The sequence below is a fragment of the Oryx dammah genome, unplaced genomic scaffold (genome assembly GCF_014754425.2).
Source record: "Oryx dammah isolate SB20612 unplaced genomic scaffold, SCBI_Odam_1.1 HiC_scaffold_25, whole genome shotgun sequence".
NCBI lineage: Eukaryota > Metazoa > Chordata > Mammalia > Artiodactyla > Bovidae > Oryx > Oryx dammah.
The window spans coordinates 66,911,401-66,929,504 of record NW_024070209.1 but is presented as its reverse complement, the minus strand read 5'-3'; the positions used below and the strand labels follow the sequence as shown (position 1 = coordinate 66,929,504).

Below are 18,104 nucleotides of genomic sequence, written 5' to 3'. Positions count from 1 at the left end.
CCATAGACGGCAGCCCACCAGGCTCTGCTGTCCCTGGGATTCTCCAGGCAAGAACATTGGAGTGGGTTGCCATTTCCTTCTCCACCTCAACATAATAAATATCATATGCGAGAAACCCATAGATAACAGCATACTCAATGGTGCAAAACTGAAGGCATTTCCTCTAAGATCAGGAAGAGACAAAGATGCCCACTATTACCATTTTTATTCATCACAGTATTGAAGCCCTAGTCATAGCAATCAAACCAGAAAAAGGAAATAAAAGGACTATAAATTGGAAAGAAGTAAGACTGTCACTGTTTGCAGATGACATAATACTATACATAGAATATCCTAAGGATATCACTAGAAAACCGCTAGAGCTCATCAGTGAATTTAGCAAAGTTGCAGAGTACAAAACTAATACACAGAAATCTGTTGCATTTCCAAACACTAACTATGAGCTATCAGGAAAAGAAATTAAGGAAATAATCCCATTTACCATTGCTTCAGAAAGAATAAGATGCCTAGAAATAAATGCACCTAAGGAGGGGAAAAGACCTGTACTCTGAAAACTATAACACAGTGATGAAAAAAATTGAAGATTACACAAATGGATGGAAATACATTGTGTTCTTGGATTAGAAGAATTAATATTGCTAAAATGAACAACTGCCCAAGGCAATCTACAGATTGAATGCAGTGCCTTTCAAAATACCAACGCTATTTTTCACAGAACTAGAGCAAGTAATTTAAAAATTTGTGTAAAAACATGAAAGACCTTGAATAGATGAAACAGTCTTAAAAAAAAAAAAAAAAAGAAACAGTCTTGAGAAAGAACAGAGCTGGGGGAATCATGCTCCGTGACATCAAACTATGCTACAAAGCTATAGTAAACAAAACAAGATGGTACTGGTACAAAAACAGATGCTTAGATCATTGGAATGGAATAGCAAGCCCAGAAATAAACCCATGCACTTAAGTTCAATTAATCTATGACAAAGGAAGCAAGAATATATAATAAAGTCAATCTCTTTAATAAGTGGTACTGAGGAAACAAGACAGTTACATGCAAAAGAATGGAGTTAGAATGTTCTCTAACACCATATACAAAACTAAACTAAAAGTGGATTAAAGAAAGACTTAAATGTGAGACCAGAAATCATAAAATTTTTAGATGCAAACCTAGTTAGAACACTTTGACTTATATTGCAGTAACTTTTTTTTTGTATCCTTCTTCTAAAATAATGGAAACAAAAGCAAAAGTAAATAAATGGGACCTAATTATACTTAAAAGCTTTTGCGCAGCAAAGGAAACCATCAGCAAAACAAAAAGACAACCTGCTTAATGGGAAAAATATTTGCAAATGATATGACCAATGAAGGACTAATATCAAAAATTATATATATAAACAGCTCATACAACTCAGCATAAAAAAAATACCTGATGAAAAAATTGGCCAAACACCTGAATAGACCTTTTCAAAGAGTACATGTAGTGGTCAACAAATGATGAAAAGATGTTCAACACCCCTAATCGTTCAGTTCAGTTCAGTTCAGTTGCTCAGTCATGTCCGACTCTTTGCGACCCCATGAATCACAGCACGCCAGGCCTCCCTGTCCATCACCAACTCCCGGAGTTCACCCAGACTCACGTCCATCAAGTCGGTGATGCCATCCAGCCATCTAATCCTCTGTCGTCCCCTTTTCCTCCTGCCCCCAATCCCTCCCAGCATCAGTCTTTTCCAGTGAGTCAACTCTTCTCATGAGGTGGCCAGAGTACTGGAGTTTCAGCTTCAGCATCAATCCTTCCAAAGAAATCCCAGGGCTGATGTTCAGAATGTACTGGTTGGATCTCCTTGCAGTCCAAGGGACTCTCAAGAGTCTTCTCCAACACCACAGTTCAAAAGCATCAGTTCTTCGGCGCTCAGCTTTCTTCACAGTCCAACCCACACATCCATACAGGAAAATGCAAATGAAAACTACAGTGTGATAATCAGCTCACACTTATCAGAATGGCTATCATCAAAAAGGGCACAAATAACCAATGTTGATGAGGATATAGAGAAAAAAGAATCCTCAAACATTGTTGGTAGGAATGTAAATTGATACAGCCACTGTGGAAAACAGTATGGAGAATCTTCAAAAAATTGAAAACAATTATCAGATGATCCAGCAATTTCTCTTCTGAGCGTATATCCAAAGAAAAAAAAATACTAATTCGAAAAAATACATGCACCCCAGTGTTCATAACAGCATTATTTATAGTTGCCAGCTTATGAAAGCAACCTAAGTGTCCGTCAACAGATGGATAAAACAGATATGTATATAAATCACTTCTTTTTTATCCATTCACCTGTACACACACACATACACACATACACCTGCACACACAGTGGGATACTTCTCAACCATTAAAAATGAATGAAATTTTGCCATTTGCAGTAACATGAGTGGACTTGGAGGATATTATGCTAAATGAAATAAATAAAAGATAAATACTATATTGTGTCACCTATATGTGGAATCTAAAACATACAGCAAACTAGTGAGTATAAAAAGAATGAAGCAGAGTCACAGATTTAGAGATCCAGTAGTTACTAGTGGGAACAGGGAAGAGGAAAGGAGCAGTATAGGGGTAGAGGATGAAAAGGTACAAGCTATTATGTGTAAAATATGCTACAAAGCATAATATAGGAACTATATCCAGTATTGTATAATAACTATAAATCAAGTATAATCTTGAAAAATTATGAATCACTATTTTGTACTCCTATAGCTTATGTAAGATGATACATTAAGTCTTACTTCAATAAAAATAAGTTTTAAAATATACAGAAATCTTTTTCTGTAAGGTGACAGTGGCTGCTTAGAAATGTATGGGTGTGTGTGTCTGGAGAAGAGATTCTGTTTTTTAACAACTATGTGTTAGTCACTCAGTCATGTCTGACTCTTTGTGACCCCAGGGACTGTTGCCTGCCAGGCTCCTCTGTCCATGGGATTCTCCAGGCAAGAGTACTAGAGTGGGTTGCCATTTCCTTCTCCAGGGGCTCTTTCCAACCCAGGGATCAAACCCGAGTCTCCTGCGTTGCATGCAGATTCTTTACCATCTGAGCCATCAGGGAAGCTATAAAAATACTTAAAAATAACTTTACCAAGAAATGTGTAAGATATTCATAAATATTTGTCAAACAGATGAAAACTATATAACTTTTTTTTTTTTAATGGGCTTCGCTGTGGCTCAGTGGTGAAGAATCCACCTGCCAGTGCAGGAGATGCGAGTTTGATCCTTGGGTCGGGAAGATCCCCTGGAGTAGGAAATGGCAACCCACTCCAGTATTCTTGCCTGGGTAATCCCATGGACAGAGAAGCTTTGGTGTGGGCTACAGTCCCCTGGGGTTGCAAAAGTCAGACATGACTTAGCAACTAAACAACAACATATAACTTTCTAGACTTTTAAATTCCTAACAAATTGATAGAAACCATGTTTCTGGATGGGATGATTGTTTTGTAAATAAACTAAAAATGTGAGGCAGGATCTGTATTCTGTGACATAGCTCTAGTATATCAGAGAACTTAGGCTACAGGAAGTGTCTAGGGAAAAAGCAGAAAGGGACAATGGAACCAACAGAATTAAGAATATTTAATAACACTTAACCGATGTTAGGGTGGAAGGACTGTTTATGCTAGAAAGTATGACCTAAAGGTAAAAAATTAAAACTTTTGTGTCAATAAACACTATTGTAAAAGTTTAACCTAAACTGGGAAAATGTATTTGAAATTTAACAAGAGAGATCTTTCAAGACCAAGTGAAAAGAAAACAAACCCAAGTCAAAAAATAAAAGCAAGTGAAGAATAATGAAATTAATTTTCAATAGATAAAACAAAATGACTGAAAAACATGAAAAATAATCTTAATTTTTTGAATTCAAGGGCTGTATGATGATGTAGTAGTGAGAGTCTGTTGTCCAGCTGTCTGGTAAAAGTTTGTTAAAAGGATAATTCTCCACATTGCAAAGAATGTGGTAAAATAGGCATATCTCATATTCACGTACAGCTAACAGGAATGAAGATGGTCTGGGCAGTGTAATTGCAGGTCTTTAAGATATTCACAATTCTGTAACCTCAGTGGAAATTTTTTGTTTGTTTTCATCTTTTTTTTTAAGTTAAAAGTTCCAAGTTCTTAAAATGCAGTGCAGCTAATTCTGTGCATTCTTGTGCTCTTTCAGGCATACACCAGCCAGTTTGTGTCTCTTGTGATGTTTGCTCTTATGATGTGTGATGACAGGATCTCCATGCAGGAGAGACGCAAAGAGATCATGCTTGGATTGAAGCGGCTGCCCGGTATGAAGACCCTTTCACACACAGTAGTTATTGTCTGAGGGAGTGGGGGATGGGTGAAGCTATGGCTTGTACCTATTTAGTTAGTAGCATCTCTTTACTTTTTGTACCTGTTCATTTAAAAACCCTGCACTGATAGCACAGAAGATTAGAAACATTGGTGTTTTACTGGTTGTTACCCATATGGGCTGGAAGAAGCACAAGCTAGAATCAAGATTGCTGGGAGAAATATCAATAACCTCAGATATGCAGATGCTGCTGCTGCTGCTGCTAAGTCGCTTCAGTCGTGTCCAACTCTGTGCAACCCCATAGACGGCACCCCACCAAGCTCCCCTGTCCCTGGGATTCTCCAGGCAAGAACACTGGAGTGGGTTGCCATTTCCTTCTCCAGTGCATGAAGAGGAACTAAAAAGCCTCTTGATGAAAGTGAAAGAGGAGAGTGAAAATGTTGGCTTAAAGCTCAACATTCAGAAAACTAAGATTATGGCATCTGGTCCCATCACTTCATAGGAAATAGATGGGGAAGCAATGGAAGCAGTGTCAGACTTTATTTTTTTGGGCTCCAAAATCACTGCAGATGGTGGTTGCAGCTATGAAATTAAAAGACGCTTACTCCTTGGAAGGAAAGTTATGACCAACCTAGATAGCATATTGAAAAGCAGAGACATTACTTTGCCAACAAAGGTCCGTCTAGTCAAGGCTGTGGTTTTTCCAGTGGTCATGTATGGATGTGAAAGTTGGACTGTGAAGAAAGCTGAGTGCCAAAGAATTGATGCTTTTGAACTGTGGTGTTGGAGAAGGCTCTTGAGAGTCCCCTGGACTGCAAGGAGATCTAACCAGTCCATTCTAAAGGAGATCAGTCCTGGGATTTCTTTGGAAGGAATGATGCTAAAGCTGAAACTCCAGTACTTTGGCCACCTCATGCAAAAAGTTGACTCATTGGAAAAGACTCTGATGCTGGGAGGGATTGGGGGCAGGAGGAGAAGGGGATGACAGAGGATGAGATGGCGGATGGCATCACCAACTTGATGGACGTGAGTCTGGGTGAACTTCGGGAGTTGGTGATGGACAGGGAGGCTTGGCATGCTGCAATTCATGGGGTCGCAAAGAGTCGGACACGACTGAACGACTGAACTGACCATATGTTACTATTATATTGTTTGGTATATTGTCCTTTTTTCATAGATTTTGCTAATATTACTTCTTAACAGATTTGATTAAGGAAGTTTTGAGCATGGATGATGAAATTCAGAAACTGGCAACAGAACTTTATCACCAGAAGTCAGTCTTGATAATGGGCCGTGGCTATCATTATGCTACTTGTCTTGAAGGGGCCCTGGTAAGTCTTCTCATTTCCAGTTGTAGTCAGTTGACTCATGAACCTGGCAGATAGTCATATTTTCAGATTGAATGAAATAGGTGGAACTTTTACAAAAGTGCCTTTATATTTACGCGTTCTGATTTGTTTACCTTGAGAAAGTATAACAGAATACTTAATTCAGAAATTGAAAATCAAGGAAGTACACTTCAGCATGAAAACTTGGGTTTAGAAAGTAACTTGGGTTAATGTTTTGTCCACATGTGAATAAAAAAAATAATATATTCTCTAGTTGTGAGATTTGAGGTGAAATATGAAACAATTAGGAAAACAGTTACAAAGAAATGTGAGTACACTCGTGATAATCTAAAATCTTCAAAAAGTCCTTTTGGAGTTCTAAAACTCCCAGTTACTTGTTGACATTATAGAAATAATGATCAGTAAACATATTAGTTCTATTTGTACATCACAGATCCTTTAATACTGTCTGATAAATAAGACAGGGATTTCTAACAGCAGATATCTTATGTAATATTTATTTAAGAATGGGTTTTTGACAAACAGACTGAAGACTAATCTAGTTCTTTCCTCTTAGAAAATCAAAGAAATCACTTACATGCACTCTGAAGGTATCCTTGCTGGCGAGTTGAAACATGGCCCTCTGGCTTTGGTGGATAAGCTGATGCCTGTCATCATGATCATCATGAGAGATCACACCTACGCCAAGTGTCAGAATGCTCTGCAGCAAGTGGTTGCTAGGCAGGTAAGTCAGGGGTTACTGTGAGGACACAGGCTGCACGTGCAAGGGATCTTGGTTGCATAGTTATGAGAATCATCCTGAAACCATCCCATCCCTCCCCCGACCCACCCAGGTCTGTGGAAAAATTGTCTTCCACAAAACTAGTCCATGGTGCCAGAAAGATTGGGAACCATTGCCACAGAGCTTCTATTTCCTTGACTTATGCATGAGACTTAGCCCATGGGATTGTGAGTTTAAACAAGCCTACACCATTGTGGAAAATTCTGAAAGAGATGGGAATACCAGACCACCTGACCTGCATCTTGAGAAATCTATATGCAGGTCAGGAAGCAACAGTTAGAACTGGACATGGAACAACAGACTGGTTCCAAATCGGGAAAGGAATACATCAAGGCTGTACATTGTCGCCCTGCTTATTTAACTTATATGCAGAGTACATCATGAGAAACGCTGGGCTGGATGAAGCACAAGCTGGAATCAAGATTGCTGGGAGAAATGTCAATAACTTCAGATAGGCAGATGACACTACCCTTATGGCAGAAAGTGAAGAAGAACTAAAGAGCCTCTTGATGGAAGTGAAAGAGGAGAGTGAAAAAGTTGGCCTAAAGCTCAACATTCAGAAAACTAAGATCATGGCATCCAGTCCCATCACTTCATGGCAGATAGATGGGAAAACAGTGACAGACTATTTTGGGGGGGGGGTTCCAAAATCATTGCAGATGGTGACTGCAGCCATGAAATTAAAAGATGCTTGCTCCTTGGAAGAAAAGTTATGACCAACCTAGACAACATATTAAAAAGCAGAGGCATTACTTTGCCAACAAAGGTCCGTCTAGTCAAGGCTATGGTTTTTGCAGTAGTCATGTATGGATGTGCGAGTCAGACTATACAGAAAGCTTCAGTGCTGAAACGTTGATGCTTTTGAACTGTGGTTTTGGAGAAGTCTCTTGAGAGTCCCTTGGACTGCAAGGAGATCCAACCAGTCCATCTAAAGGAAATCAGTCCTGAATATTCATTGGAAGGACTGATGTTGAAGCTGAAACTCCAATACTTTGGCCACCTGGTGTGAAGAACTGACTCATTTGAAAAGACCCTGATGCTGGGAAAGATTGAAGGCGGGAGGAGAGGGGGACGACAGAGGATGAGATGATTGGATGGTATCACCGACTCAATGGACATGAGTCTGAGTAAACTCTGGGAGTTGGTGATGGACAGGGAGGCCTGGCCTGCTGCAGTCCATGGGGTCGCAAAGAGTCAGACACGACTGAGCGACTGAACTGACGTTAGTGAGGCCACGTTGAATTGTGCAGTGCAATTTGCTTAACCGGTGATCGTGCATGTGATCTCTTTCCCAGGGACGGCCCGTGGTGATCTGTGACAAGGAAGACACTGAGACCATTAAGAACACAAAAAGAACAATCAAGGTGCCCCACTCAGTGGACTGCCTGCAGGGCATTCTCAGCGTGATCCCCTTACAGCTGCTGGCCTTCCACCTGGCTGTACTGAGAGGTTATGATGTAAGTGACAGACCACTGCGGAAATTTAGATAGTTTCCTTCCAAGTTTTTAGCAATAGAATTTGATAATTCCATCATACAGACATCTGTCACCTGTTGTAGTTCCATGGCCCAGTTTTGTCGGTTACATCCTGACATTTTCACACCCATCGAACCTGAAAGAATCTTGGACATTATCTCCATCAGTGGAGATTACCTCCTTGGGGACTCTCCACCTGTTTTCTTTCTATATTTCTCAGTGGGGTAGCTATTGAAAATTCTTTGGGACTTCCTCACACATTGAAGGACTCTCAGCATTCCTGGTCCCTCATTCATTGTGGCAACTACAGTGACAATCAAAACATTCTACTCTTAACAGTCTCTGTGGCAGTCACTATTATTTTTCTATTAGGAGGACTGCATCACTGCCTCTGAGCTTTAATCTTGAGGGTTCAATTGTACTTACCGTTCCACAGTTTCTGAGGGCAGAAAAATGGATTAATCTGTGTTTAAAAAATTTTAATATAGATTCAAGTCAAAAAGGCTCCTTCTGCTCAACTTTTGGTTAATCTAAAGAATCTATTCCAAAGTCACATACAGCTAAAAATTTACTAAAATGTATCCTTCTATTGTAGTTTGTATAAAAAAATAAATACACAGACAGTGAATGCTGAAAAACAAACAAGAACATCCCACTCTTACACATCTCTAGTGTCCCGGGGGAGGGATGCCAGCTTATAGAGGACCACAGGAGTTTTCCATGTGCTGAACTGGCTCCTTTGGAATTCTTGTTCTGAATTGATTTTGGGTCGTTTTAAGATGCATTATATTACTGTGTTTCTAATTGAGTTCCTTGTAGTCCCCAGTTAAGATGGTCAATGAGCAAGTCATTTTCTGTTTTTAGGGGGTTTCTTTGATTCTTTATTTGGTTGCACCAGCTCTTAGTTGTGGCATGCAGGATCTTTACTTGCAGCATGTGAACTCTCAGTTGGCTTGCAGGATCTAGTTCCCCGAGCAGGGCTTGAACCCAGGCCCCCTACATTGGGAGTGCAGAGTCTTAGCCCCTGGACCACCAGGACAGTTCCTGTTTTTATGTTTGTATAAGCAGAAATAATTTGCTGATAGCAACCGCCACCCCAGTTTGTAATCATCTCTCAAATCTTACTCCTTTATTTTGCAGGTTGATTTCCCTCGGAATCTTGCCAAATCTGTAACCGTAGAATAAGGAGCATCTGAAACTGGGCGATTAAGCAACACAAGACACCTTTTGTATTTAAAACTTGATTTAAGATATCACCCCTTTAAGCCTTTTTTAGTAAATCCTTATTTATATATCAGTTTTAATTATTCCATTCAATTTGTGATTTTTGTGAAATTACCTCATATTTTTCCATTGATTTGTGGGGGAGTTTGAATAGTGGAATCTATGTTGGTATCGGTATCAGAGAGATTTAGCTCTCATTTTCTTTAAAGGATGCTGAATGTTGGATTTTGGGACCCTCCACTTCAAACTGAAAGGATTGTGTGTTATTAAAATAATTGGCATTTGTTTCAGCATACATTCATATTTCATTCAGGCCAATGAAAGTGTGTTTAATTGGAAAGTGTGTTTAATTGGAATATTTAAAGCCAGTGACAGTGTACTTGGATATTTCATTAAGGTTTTGCTAAGTTATAAACAGAAAATGCCGTGATTATTTTGAAATTTATTGTTTCATTTTTAAATCAGTCTATGAAACTTAAAAACTGAAAACTTCTTCATGGGATTTCTATTTTCTTAGTCTCTCAGATTTATTGCCTGTTATCTGTAGATCAAGGTTTCTTAGGAAGCTACGAAGTACAGTAGTGCATTGGTTTTATCCAGCCCTTAACAGAGAATGCTTGTGCAGTTTCATAGCACCGACTTTAAATCTGAGCTGCTTTGAACAGCTGACAATACGATTTTAAATTTGAAGATGGGATACAGATAAGTTGGATATCCTACTTCTTGTTTTTTTTTTTTTAATCTCCTAAAAGTGGTTTTGGTTTCCTTCTATCTGCAGTTTCTTTTAAAAAATTACTGCTGAAGGACTTTGTCTTGTTCTTTGAAATCACCACAGAGAGTTGCTATCAAATATGTCAAATCAATACTGATGTTCAGAATTCTCTTCAGTTTTGTCCCAGAGAATTCCTTACAGTTAATTTTAACTTCCCTTTACTGCTTTGTTGAATCAAACTCTAGTACCTTCATGCCAATTTGGAAACTCCTTGTAGTTGTTTGGAAGATTTGCAAGTCTTTTGACTAAAATTTGGCTAAACGTATATGATGGGCTAAAATTAAAAAAAGGTATCTGCTTTACACTGATATTAGTGAAGGATTATATAAAATTTTTATTATTACTTTTTAGGTATTTTTCTCTCTGAATATTCTGTGCTTTACCCCTGAAATATACTTAGGAATGAAGAAAATATAAGTATAAAAGTGATATTGAGGTGCCTTCAGCTGGCTACTGTCAGAAATGGAAACTTAACAACTTAGATTAAAAAATTTAGAGTAGAATACTAGTTTGACACCCAAAAAGTTGTGAATAATAATTTCTTCATGAAGCTTTCTAGCAACATCTTGGGCATTACAGGGCAGCGTGTTTATATTTTGGTTAAGTCCTTTTCCTTCAAAAGTTTTCATTTTTAAATTGCGAAGGTAAGATATTTAGCCTAATAAAGTTAGCTGAGCCTTTTCCATTTTCTGTGTTTGAACTTCTGGTAGCTGTTGTACGAGAAGCATAGAATTCTGCCTTGTGTTAGCATTAGAGAAAGAATTGGCATATTTTGAGGTAATTCAGAAAGACTGTTAGACTGAGACTACAAACCTGTTTTTAAAATAGGATTATTCTTCATGTCATTATATTGCTGCTGCAGGTATACGTTTATCTGTTTCAGTTGTTTGTAATGTGATTTGTGTAGGGCTGCTAGTTGTATGTACGTAGTGTCACCCTTAACTATGTTATTTTAGCATTTTTATGCACATGATTTGTATGGATTTGTAGCATTTCTGAAGTTCAGATTAGCTTTCTAAGTGAAACTGATAGGTGAAGTCAGTCATTAGTTTTCAGTCTGTTTCCTCTCCCTCTGTGTGTGTGTGTGTATGTCTCTCACTCTCACTCTCAGACACACACACAGATACACTTCAAGCAAGGATAAGTTCTAAATCAAATCTCAAAAACCAATAGTAAGAAAAAAGAAGTGGTATTTTCCAAACAAACATCGTTTTTCTTCCCTACCCCTTTTTCTTGCTCCCTACACTGTTTAATGTAGTGATTTTTAGATGCTTTTATGAATTATGAACACAAAATACTGTAATGAGGCAAACTGCTTTTAAGTGTGGATGCTCAGATAAAACCAATGTAATAAGTATAAGAAAATCATTTTTTGAGAAAGATATTCTACAAAAGGAGTCCTTCATATAAGAAATTCTTTCTTATAGTACATTTAAAATTTAAATTCACTTGTTTATAACTTAGTACTCTTTACCCAGGCCATGAATCCTTTTTAGGCCAAGGGTCATGTTAGCATCTAACACATGGCCCAGTAAACGATTGTTACTTTGGCGTCAGTCAACTTTTCTGTCTTTTTAAATCACCTATGCCATGGGAATAAATAGTTGGAGGAAAGTTAATGTTAACTGTTTTTGGCTTGTTATAACTCTGTCAACAGCATATTATGTGAAAGTCACTGTGCCAGAAACTGAAAAACATGTCCTGTTTAAAGTCCACTTGTCTCCCAGTGTACTTACCGCTCCTGGAGACTAGATCATTGGAAGGTACAGGGTGAGAGAGTGGAAAAATGGAGTTGAGCTTTTAAATGTTGGGAGTAAATTTGTTCATTTAAATGATGGTTCAGGTTTTGGTGTATATCATGTTCCTAAGAGGTGAAGTGCATTTTGCAGAGTTAACTGTTATCACAGGCTATAAATCCATGTGTCTGTAGTACTGTAAGGAACAGCAGTTGTTAGATACAAGGTGAAAACAAGCATCACAGCTCAAAGGGAACTGACACAGGTGACATGTAGGTGAGACTGTTGGTTAGAGAGCTAGTAAAGATTTTCTTTAAGGTTCTTAGATGTTTCTGAGGTGATACTGTCTTAACCTTTTGAATATAGATCTCTTGACCTGAGTTAATTATGAGGATGAGAGGAAAGGAACCCTGTTAGCTTCTTGGTTATATTCCTTTGACATATTTCTAGTAACTCTTGAAAGAGGGAAAACTATCTAAAATGTTGACTTTAGCAAACATATTTTAAGAAGTCCTTTGGGGTCAGTTCCCTTTTTCTGTCTCTCTCTTTTTAACTAGGCTGTATACTATAGCAGTAAAAGGGAAGGATGAGGTTAATTATTAATATGCTATAGCTTAAGTGATTTTTCTAAAGAGAACAATGTCATTGAAAATGTTTATTTAAAAAGAATTCACAGCTCACATTGCATTTATGAAGGCCAAAGAATTTGAAGGGAATGGTAAAGATAGATAAAAAAAGTGTTATATCCACATATTTAATAGATTTTTTATATCAGAATACCAGGTAGTGTTTTACCTGTGAAAATGTATTTCAGATTACTTTGTTTTCTTGTGTTAGAGCCTCAAGTTAAAAATTGTAACAATTAAATCATTTTTTCCCACAGTATTTAAAGATTGTTAATATGTCAGTGTTTCTCTAGCTTGACGAATTTAACTCTCTTTAGATCTGTGATGATAACCAATAGGATGGATAATACTAGCTTTGAACTGATAGTATCCACGGTTAAAATAAAAATCATAGTTAACTAGAAAAACTGTCAAGTTATGCCATATTAACTTGTGAGTCTGTAATAACCTGATATCAATGCTATGGAAAATACGATAAATAATGGCTCATGAGAACTTTTTAAGAAATCTCAAATTACCTTTCTTACTATACTAGTTTTCAGAATGAACATAGAAATGATTCTGTTAGCCTTTTAAAACTGTTCTGCAGTAAAAATTTTTTTTTTTTTTGCTTAAATAAAACTTTTCATATTCGTTTAAGTTATATTTCTTTTGAGCTGGAAATTTTAGAATCATCCTGGCTTTTTTTCAGTTTTCTGTTCTTTAAGATGAATGTTTAGTTTACTGAGCCACTTAGTCATTTCTTCCTCATGTCTTCTCAGTCTAATGACTGTATTTCCGAACTGTGAATAAGTTACCCAAATCTTGCTGCGAATTACATTTTTAAGCAGTTTGCCAATATTTGAAGTATATACATGTTTGTCATTGTGTTAAAGATTGTATTGTACTAAGATTGTAGCCGATGTTTAGTTGTCAGTAAACATTTTTGATGCTAAAAATTTATTCATTACTTTTGCTTTTAAAAAGAAGAAATATTACATTTATATTCAAAAGTCATGTCTTCACTCCAACTTCCAAATTACTTTAAAAAGGATCATTAGATAAAACAAAGGCTCTACTTTTTCTGATGTTATGCTCTGTAAATATTATACTTAAGTCTTTTAGACTTGTTGTTTCTAGCACATTTACAGGGTATACAGTGATCAGCAACTTTAAGTTGTTGATAGTTGCAAAAGAAGGGTGTTTAGGATGGGTGAGTAGTAAAATAGCATATACTCCAAATCTAAAGTTTCTGTCCTATCTGGCAGTCTATTAATTGCAGAACAAAGAGTCCTTTTACAGGACCCTTTTATAAACAGCAAGCTAAAAATCTCTATCCCTAATGCTTACAGCGCTTACTGTGTTTGGCAGGAGACAGAGTAATGCCCAGCGTGGTTTGAATGAATGGATGTGCTATGTTGCCTTTCCATAGAATTGAGCCCAATCTCTCATCTCTCTTTTGCTCTGTGTTGCTCTGCAGCAAAGGTCAGGGCTGCCACCCCAGCATGAATCATTTTTTCCACAGGCCACATTTTTCACATAAAATTTAGCCTTACTTCTAGTGAAAAGTTTTCTTTAAATCCTCTTCAATTCACTATCAGTAAGTATTTACTGAGTACTTTTAAAGGCCAAGAAATAATTTCCCTAGAAATTAAGAGGCCACTTTTCATTGGAGTGGATTTAAGGAAAAATAAATTCTTTAATTTTTTAGATGAGTGAAAGAAGTCTTTATTAAGTTTCTCTCATTATCCATGGTTAAACTGTTCTATCTCATTTTCAAAAAATGATGTAGAAGCTTTATTAGCTAGCTTTAACAAGCATCCCAGAGATCAAAACTAATCTTGTAATAATATAAGAAAAGTTGCCAGGTTATAGGTTATTTAACCAGACAAAATTTATTACTGTCTTTTTGGTTAGCATGTATACAGGAGATTATTCCCACAGTTGAAAAGACATGTTTGTGATCTTCATATTAACATGATTCATTGACTCAAACACCAAAGTTCACACATGTATTTTTTCATAAAGAATGCTGTTAATGCAGCCAGATTTCCTTTTCCATATTTCAAAAATATTTGAATATGGAGCATGGATATGTAATTGAAATATGGAATAAAAAGTGGAGCTTGTAAGCAATTGGAGAAGTGCTCTCTGGATAAAATTGTAACTGTTTCCTTCCCATTCGTTTATCAATCTGCCTTTATATATGTTTGTAAAAAGTAAAAAACTTTTACTGTTAGGAAAGCAATTGGCATGGTTTCATATGTTTTTAATTGCTGTAGTATAGTGAGTATTACATTATTTCCAACAATGCAAGTAAGTTATATTGTGGAACTCACAGCAATTGTACACCCGGGGGATCGCTAGGGGTTAATTTTTGCCTCTGTCACTCAGCTTTGTATGTTTTGAAATGGAGATAAATACTGTGTGGTCTTAGAAGGAAAACGGCCAAAATTCCCAAAGCTTGTGATATAAGTAAATACTCATTGAGAGTTCTAGATCCATTGTACCTAAAAGGCAAATGATCACATGTTCTTAGCTAATGTATTCTTAATTTGTGAGACCCAAAGGTTGGTTTCCATTAATTTTAGATTGTCATGCAGTAGCCAAGCTTCAAAGGCCTAGATCTGTCAGCATCCTCTACAGTTTGTTTCTGCAAACAGCCCCCGTGAGGTGACACTGTTGTTGGCATTAGGAAAAGTGTGGCAACAGTCAAGGATGTTTTACTGTGGCAAGTTCAATGTGAGATGGACTCATTAGAAAACTTTGTCTTCAAAGAATGCCCCACACTGGGATGGAAAATAGTCTGAGACAATAAAAACTTTCAGTTTCTAGGTAAGCAAAATTGCATTAAATTCAAGTTTCTTTCTGTGTTAGACTTGAATGTATCTAGCTAGTGTGATTTATGGGGGCTTTTGGTGGTTTTTTTTTCCCCTGTTTGCTTTGTGTGTAGAATTGTTCTGAAATATTGAGTGTGTTTGCTTTGAATTTTATCTCTTTCTGTTTTGTATTCATCCTTTGAATAAAATTGTAAATCCAATATTGATTTTATTCTTAATTTACTTTTACTGCTGCTGTGGAAAAGCAAGGAACTGTGGGAGATCTTTGTAGGTTTTCTGTCTGAAGTTCTTGGTTATTAACTTGGAATCATGTGTTACTGAAGTTCAAAGCATTTCTTTCTTTGAAAGAAACAGTTTTAAAACTTATTCATATAGATTGTCTCTTTTTGTGCTTCAAGTGAAGTAGAAAATATACTGGTCTCTGAAAGCAGAATTGACTTTACTGGCACAACATTAACAATTTAAATACTTTGAGTTGTTATCTTGGCAGAAAAGAGAGGTTTATATCAATTTATTTGCAAATTCCTGAGATTTCCCAAGATAGAGAAAAGTTAGCTGCCTTATGGAAATACGGAATAAAAAATGGAGATTGTAAACAATTGGAGAAGTGCTCTCTGCATAGAACTGTAGTTATTTCTTTCCCATTCATCTATCAGTCTGCCTTTGTATATGTTTATATTAGTTAAACATTGGTCTCTTCAGTGTGATGTTCTGAAGTTAATGGTTCTCAACTTGTTTGGGCTTAATATGCTGAAACAAAGTAGGGGCTGCTCTGAGAATGTTGATAGTCACCCTATCAGAAGATGGAGCTGATTTTTAATGTTAATATTTTTAAAATTAAAGATCTATAATGGCTTAGCTTGTGCTCAAATAGGATGCCTGAAAATTGGATCATCATTTAAATGGATAATCTCTTCCCAAAATTTAACAGCCAACTGTTGCTTTTCTTGTCCATCTTACCTTATGTTGTCCAGTGTACTGGGTACACCAGATACACAGATCATATGAGAACGACTTAAGGATAAATGGGCTTCCCTTATAGCTCAGTTGGTAAAGAATCTGCCTGCAATGCAGGAGACCCGGGTTCGATTCCTGGGTTGGGAAGATCCCCTGGAGAAGGAAATGGCAATCCACTCCAGCATTTTTGCCTGGAAAATCCCATGGACAGAGGAGCCTGGTAGGCTACAGTCCGTGGAGTCGCAGCAGTCGGACATGACTTAACAACTGAACCACCACCAAGGATAGATGAGCTCAGCATAAACAAGATATATCTCTGTGCCTGAGCCCTGACTGCCATAGTAGTTGGCTAGAAAAATACTGGCTGATCTAAGTTATACTCTAAATAGCATTTTCCCTCTTATTTTTTCTTTCAGTGCCTTTGCTTGCTGAGTTAGAGTTTGGTCAAGAAATCATAAATCAGTACTGGCATTTCCAGTAAGAAAGGATTTAATATGAGAATTGGGTTTACACAGGCATTGGGTCTGAGAAATGCAGATCAAGGAGGAAACAAATCTGCAGGAATTGCACGGGGCTTCTGCTGGTTATCTCAGCTGTCCATAGCACTGGGGGTGAGTTCTCAGAAAGATGCTTGGAAGATATTGGCAAGTCCCACATTAGCTGTTTGATGCTCACTAGTCTGCAGTTGCCACTGGAGAATATTATTTGTCCTTTTCTTTTCCCTCCCAAATTGTGTTCAAATGATTCTCACTGGAGAAATTGAATGGGATATCTGTGTACAAGTATCCAGTAGGAGGGAGAATTTAGAAAGGTGGGTATAGTATATATAGAATATTCAATAGATGTTGTCCATCAGAGTCCACACTTTGGAATACACGGCATCTTTACTTACCCTTGTATCCATATTTAAGTTTCCAGAAAATAAAAAGAATATCATGATTCTGCCTGATACGCAGCAACTATCCCTGTTGAAATAAAGATGTTCTCAACTTCTTCCGAAGAAGAGATAACATTTCGTGAATTTCTCTATCCATCTCTGTGTGATGTTTGTTCTTTATCCTTAAAAACAATCCCCCTTGATATAAAAGTCTTATATAGTCTTAAGTGGAATAATTGGAAGGAGAAAAGTTGATTAATTATATAAATATATATATGTGTATCAAGGAAAAACAAAACACATTGCTACTAAGTCCCTTATTTGTACAAAAGTCCATAGTTTTATTATATAAATACATGCATTTTCTCTTCCATTACCTGTTTTGTGCTTCCTTAGTTCTCACCCAGCACTCAGGTAGTTGTGATATTTGCCAGAACCTTTTGCTTCTCTCCTTAAACCTCTTCCTCCCACCCATTCTTGTACTTAAGCTGGGGGCCTATATATATGTGAAAAAGATTAACAGCAAGAATTTCTGACAATATGGTAGACTAGATGACCTGAGGAACTTCCTGGGACAAATTTTAATGCTGTATAAAAATGCAAAAAAACCCCACATTTACTCTATATAGCTTAATGTGAGTTGTTAAAAGAATTCTAAGACACACAAAGTAAGACAAATACTGAAGCTGACAGTTATACTAGGAGACGGGGGCACTGGTTAATATCTTGCTGAGTAGATCATTCAGTTCTAATGGTCACATATGGGAGATAGGGAACTAAGCCATGGGTTGGAGAAAGGTGGGAAGTCAACCAAAATGGAAAATGACATGCTTGGCAAAAGAGTAAATTAGGAAATAAAATTGTCGGAGTTATTGTGAAGAAGATGTAGGCCTCAACTGAGGGTTGCGGATGAGAGAGAAATCTGCCATGAGAATCCATGGGAATTCCTTACCACAGCTAATCTCGTTGTAGGCTTTGTGTAGAAGTTTGCCATACCTGTATGTCGTAAAAAGCCTCAAACTGAGTTTCTTTCATGGTAATTCCGAGTTGATGGAGTCCCAGGAAGCAACCCCAAATCCTTGCTGGAGGAATGTGCTTTACCACAAACCTCAAAGCATTCCCAGTCATATTCCAAGAAACAAGCTCAAATCCAAAATCAC

The 18,104-nt window shown here is 37.2% G+C and overlaps 1 protein-coding gene across 2 annotated transcripts in view; it reads left to right on the top strand.

Moving 5' to 3' along the window:
• Positions 1-15,316, top strand: part of GFPT1 (glutamine--fructose-6-phosphate transaminase 1) — a 65,486-nt gene extending 50,170 nt beyond the window's left edge. Inside the window, exons 16-20 of one of the 2 annotated variants that reach the window (XM_040224069.1) lie at positions 4,209-4,323; positions 5,532-5,659; positions 6,234-6,401; positions 7,754-7,915; positions 9,074-15,316. In XM_040224069.1, the coding sequence (XP_040080003.1) occupies positions 4,209-4,323; positions 5,532-5,659; positions 6,234-6,401; positions 7,754-7,915; positions 9,074-9,118 (618 nt within the window). In that variant the 3' untranslated portion in view covers positions 9,119-15,316. The remainder of the gene's footprint in view (positions 1-4,208; positions 4,324-5,531; positions 5,660-6,233; positions 6,402-7,753; positions 7,916-9,073) is intronic. The other variant, XM_040224070.1, reaches the window with a different exon arrangement.
• Positions 15,317-18,104: the final 2,788 nt, after the last annotated feature.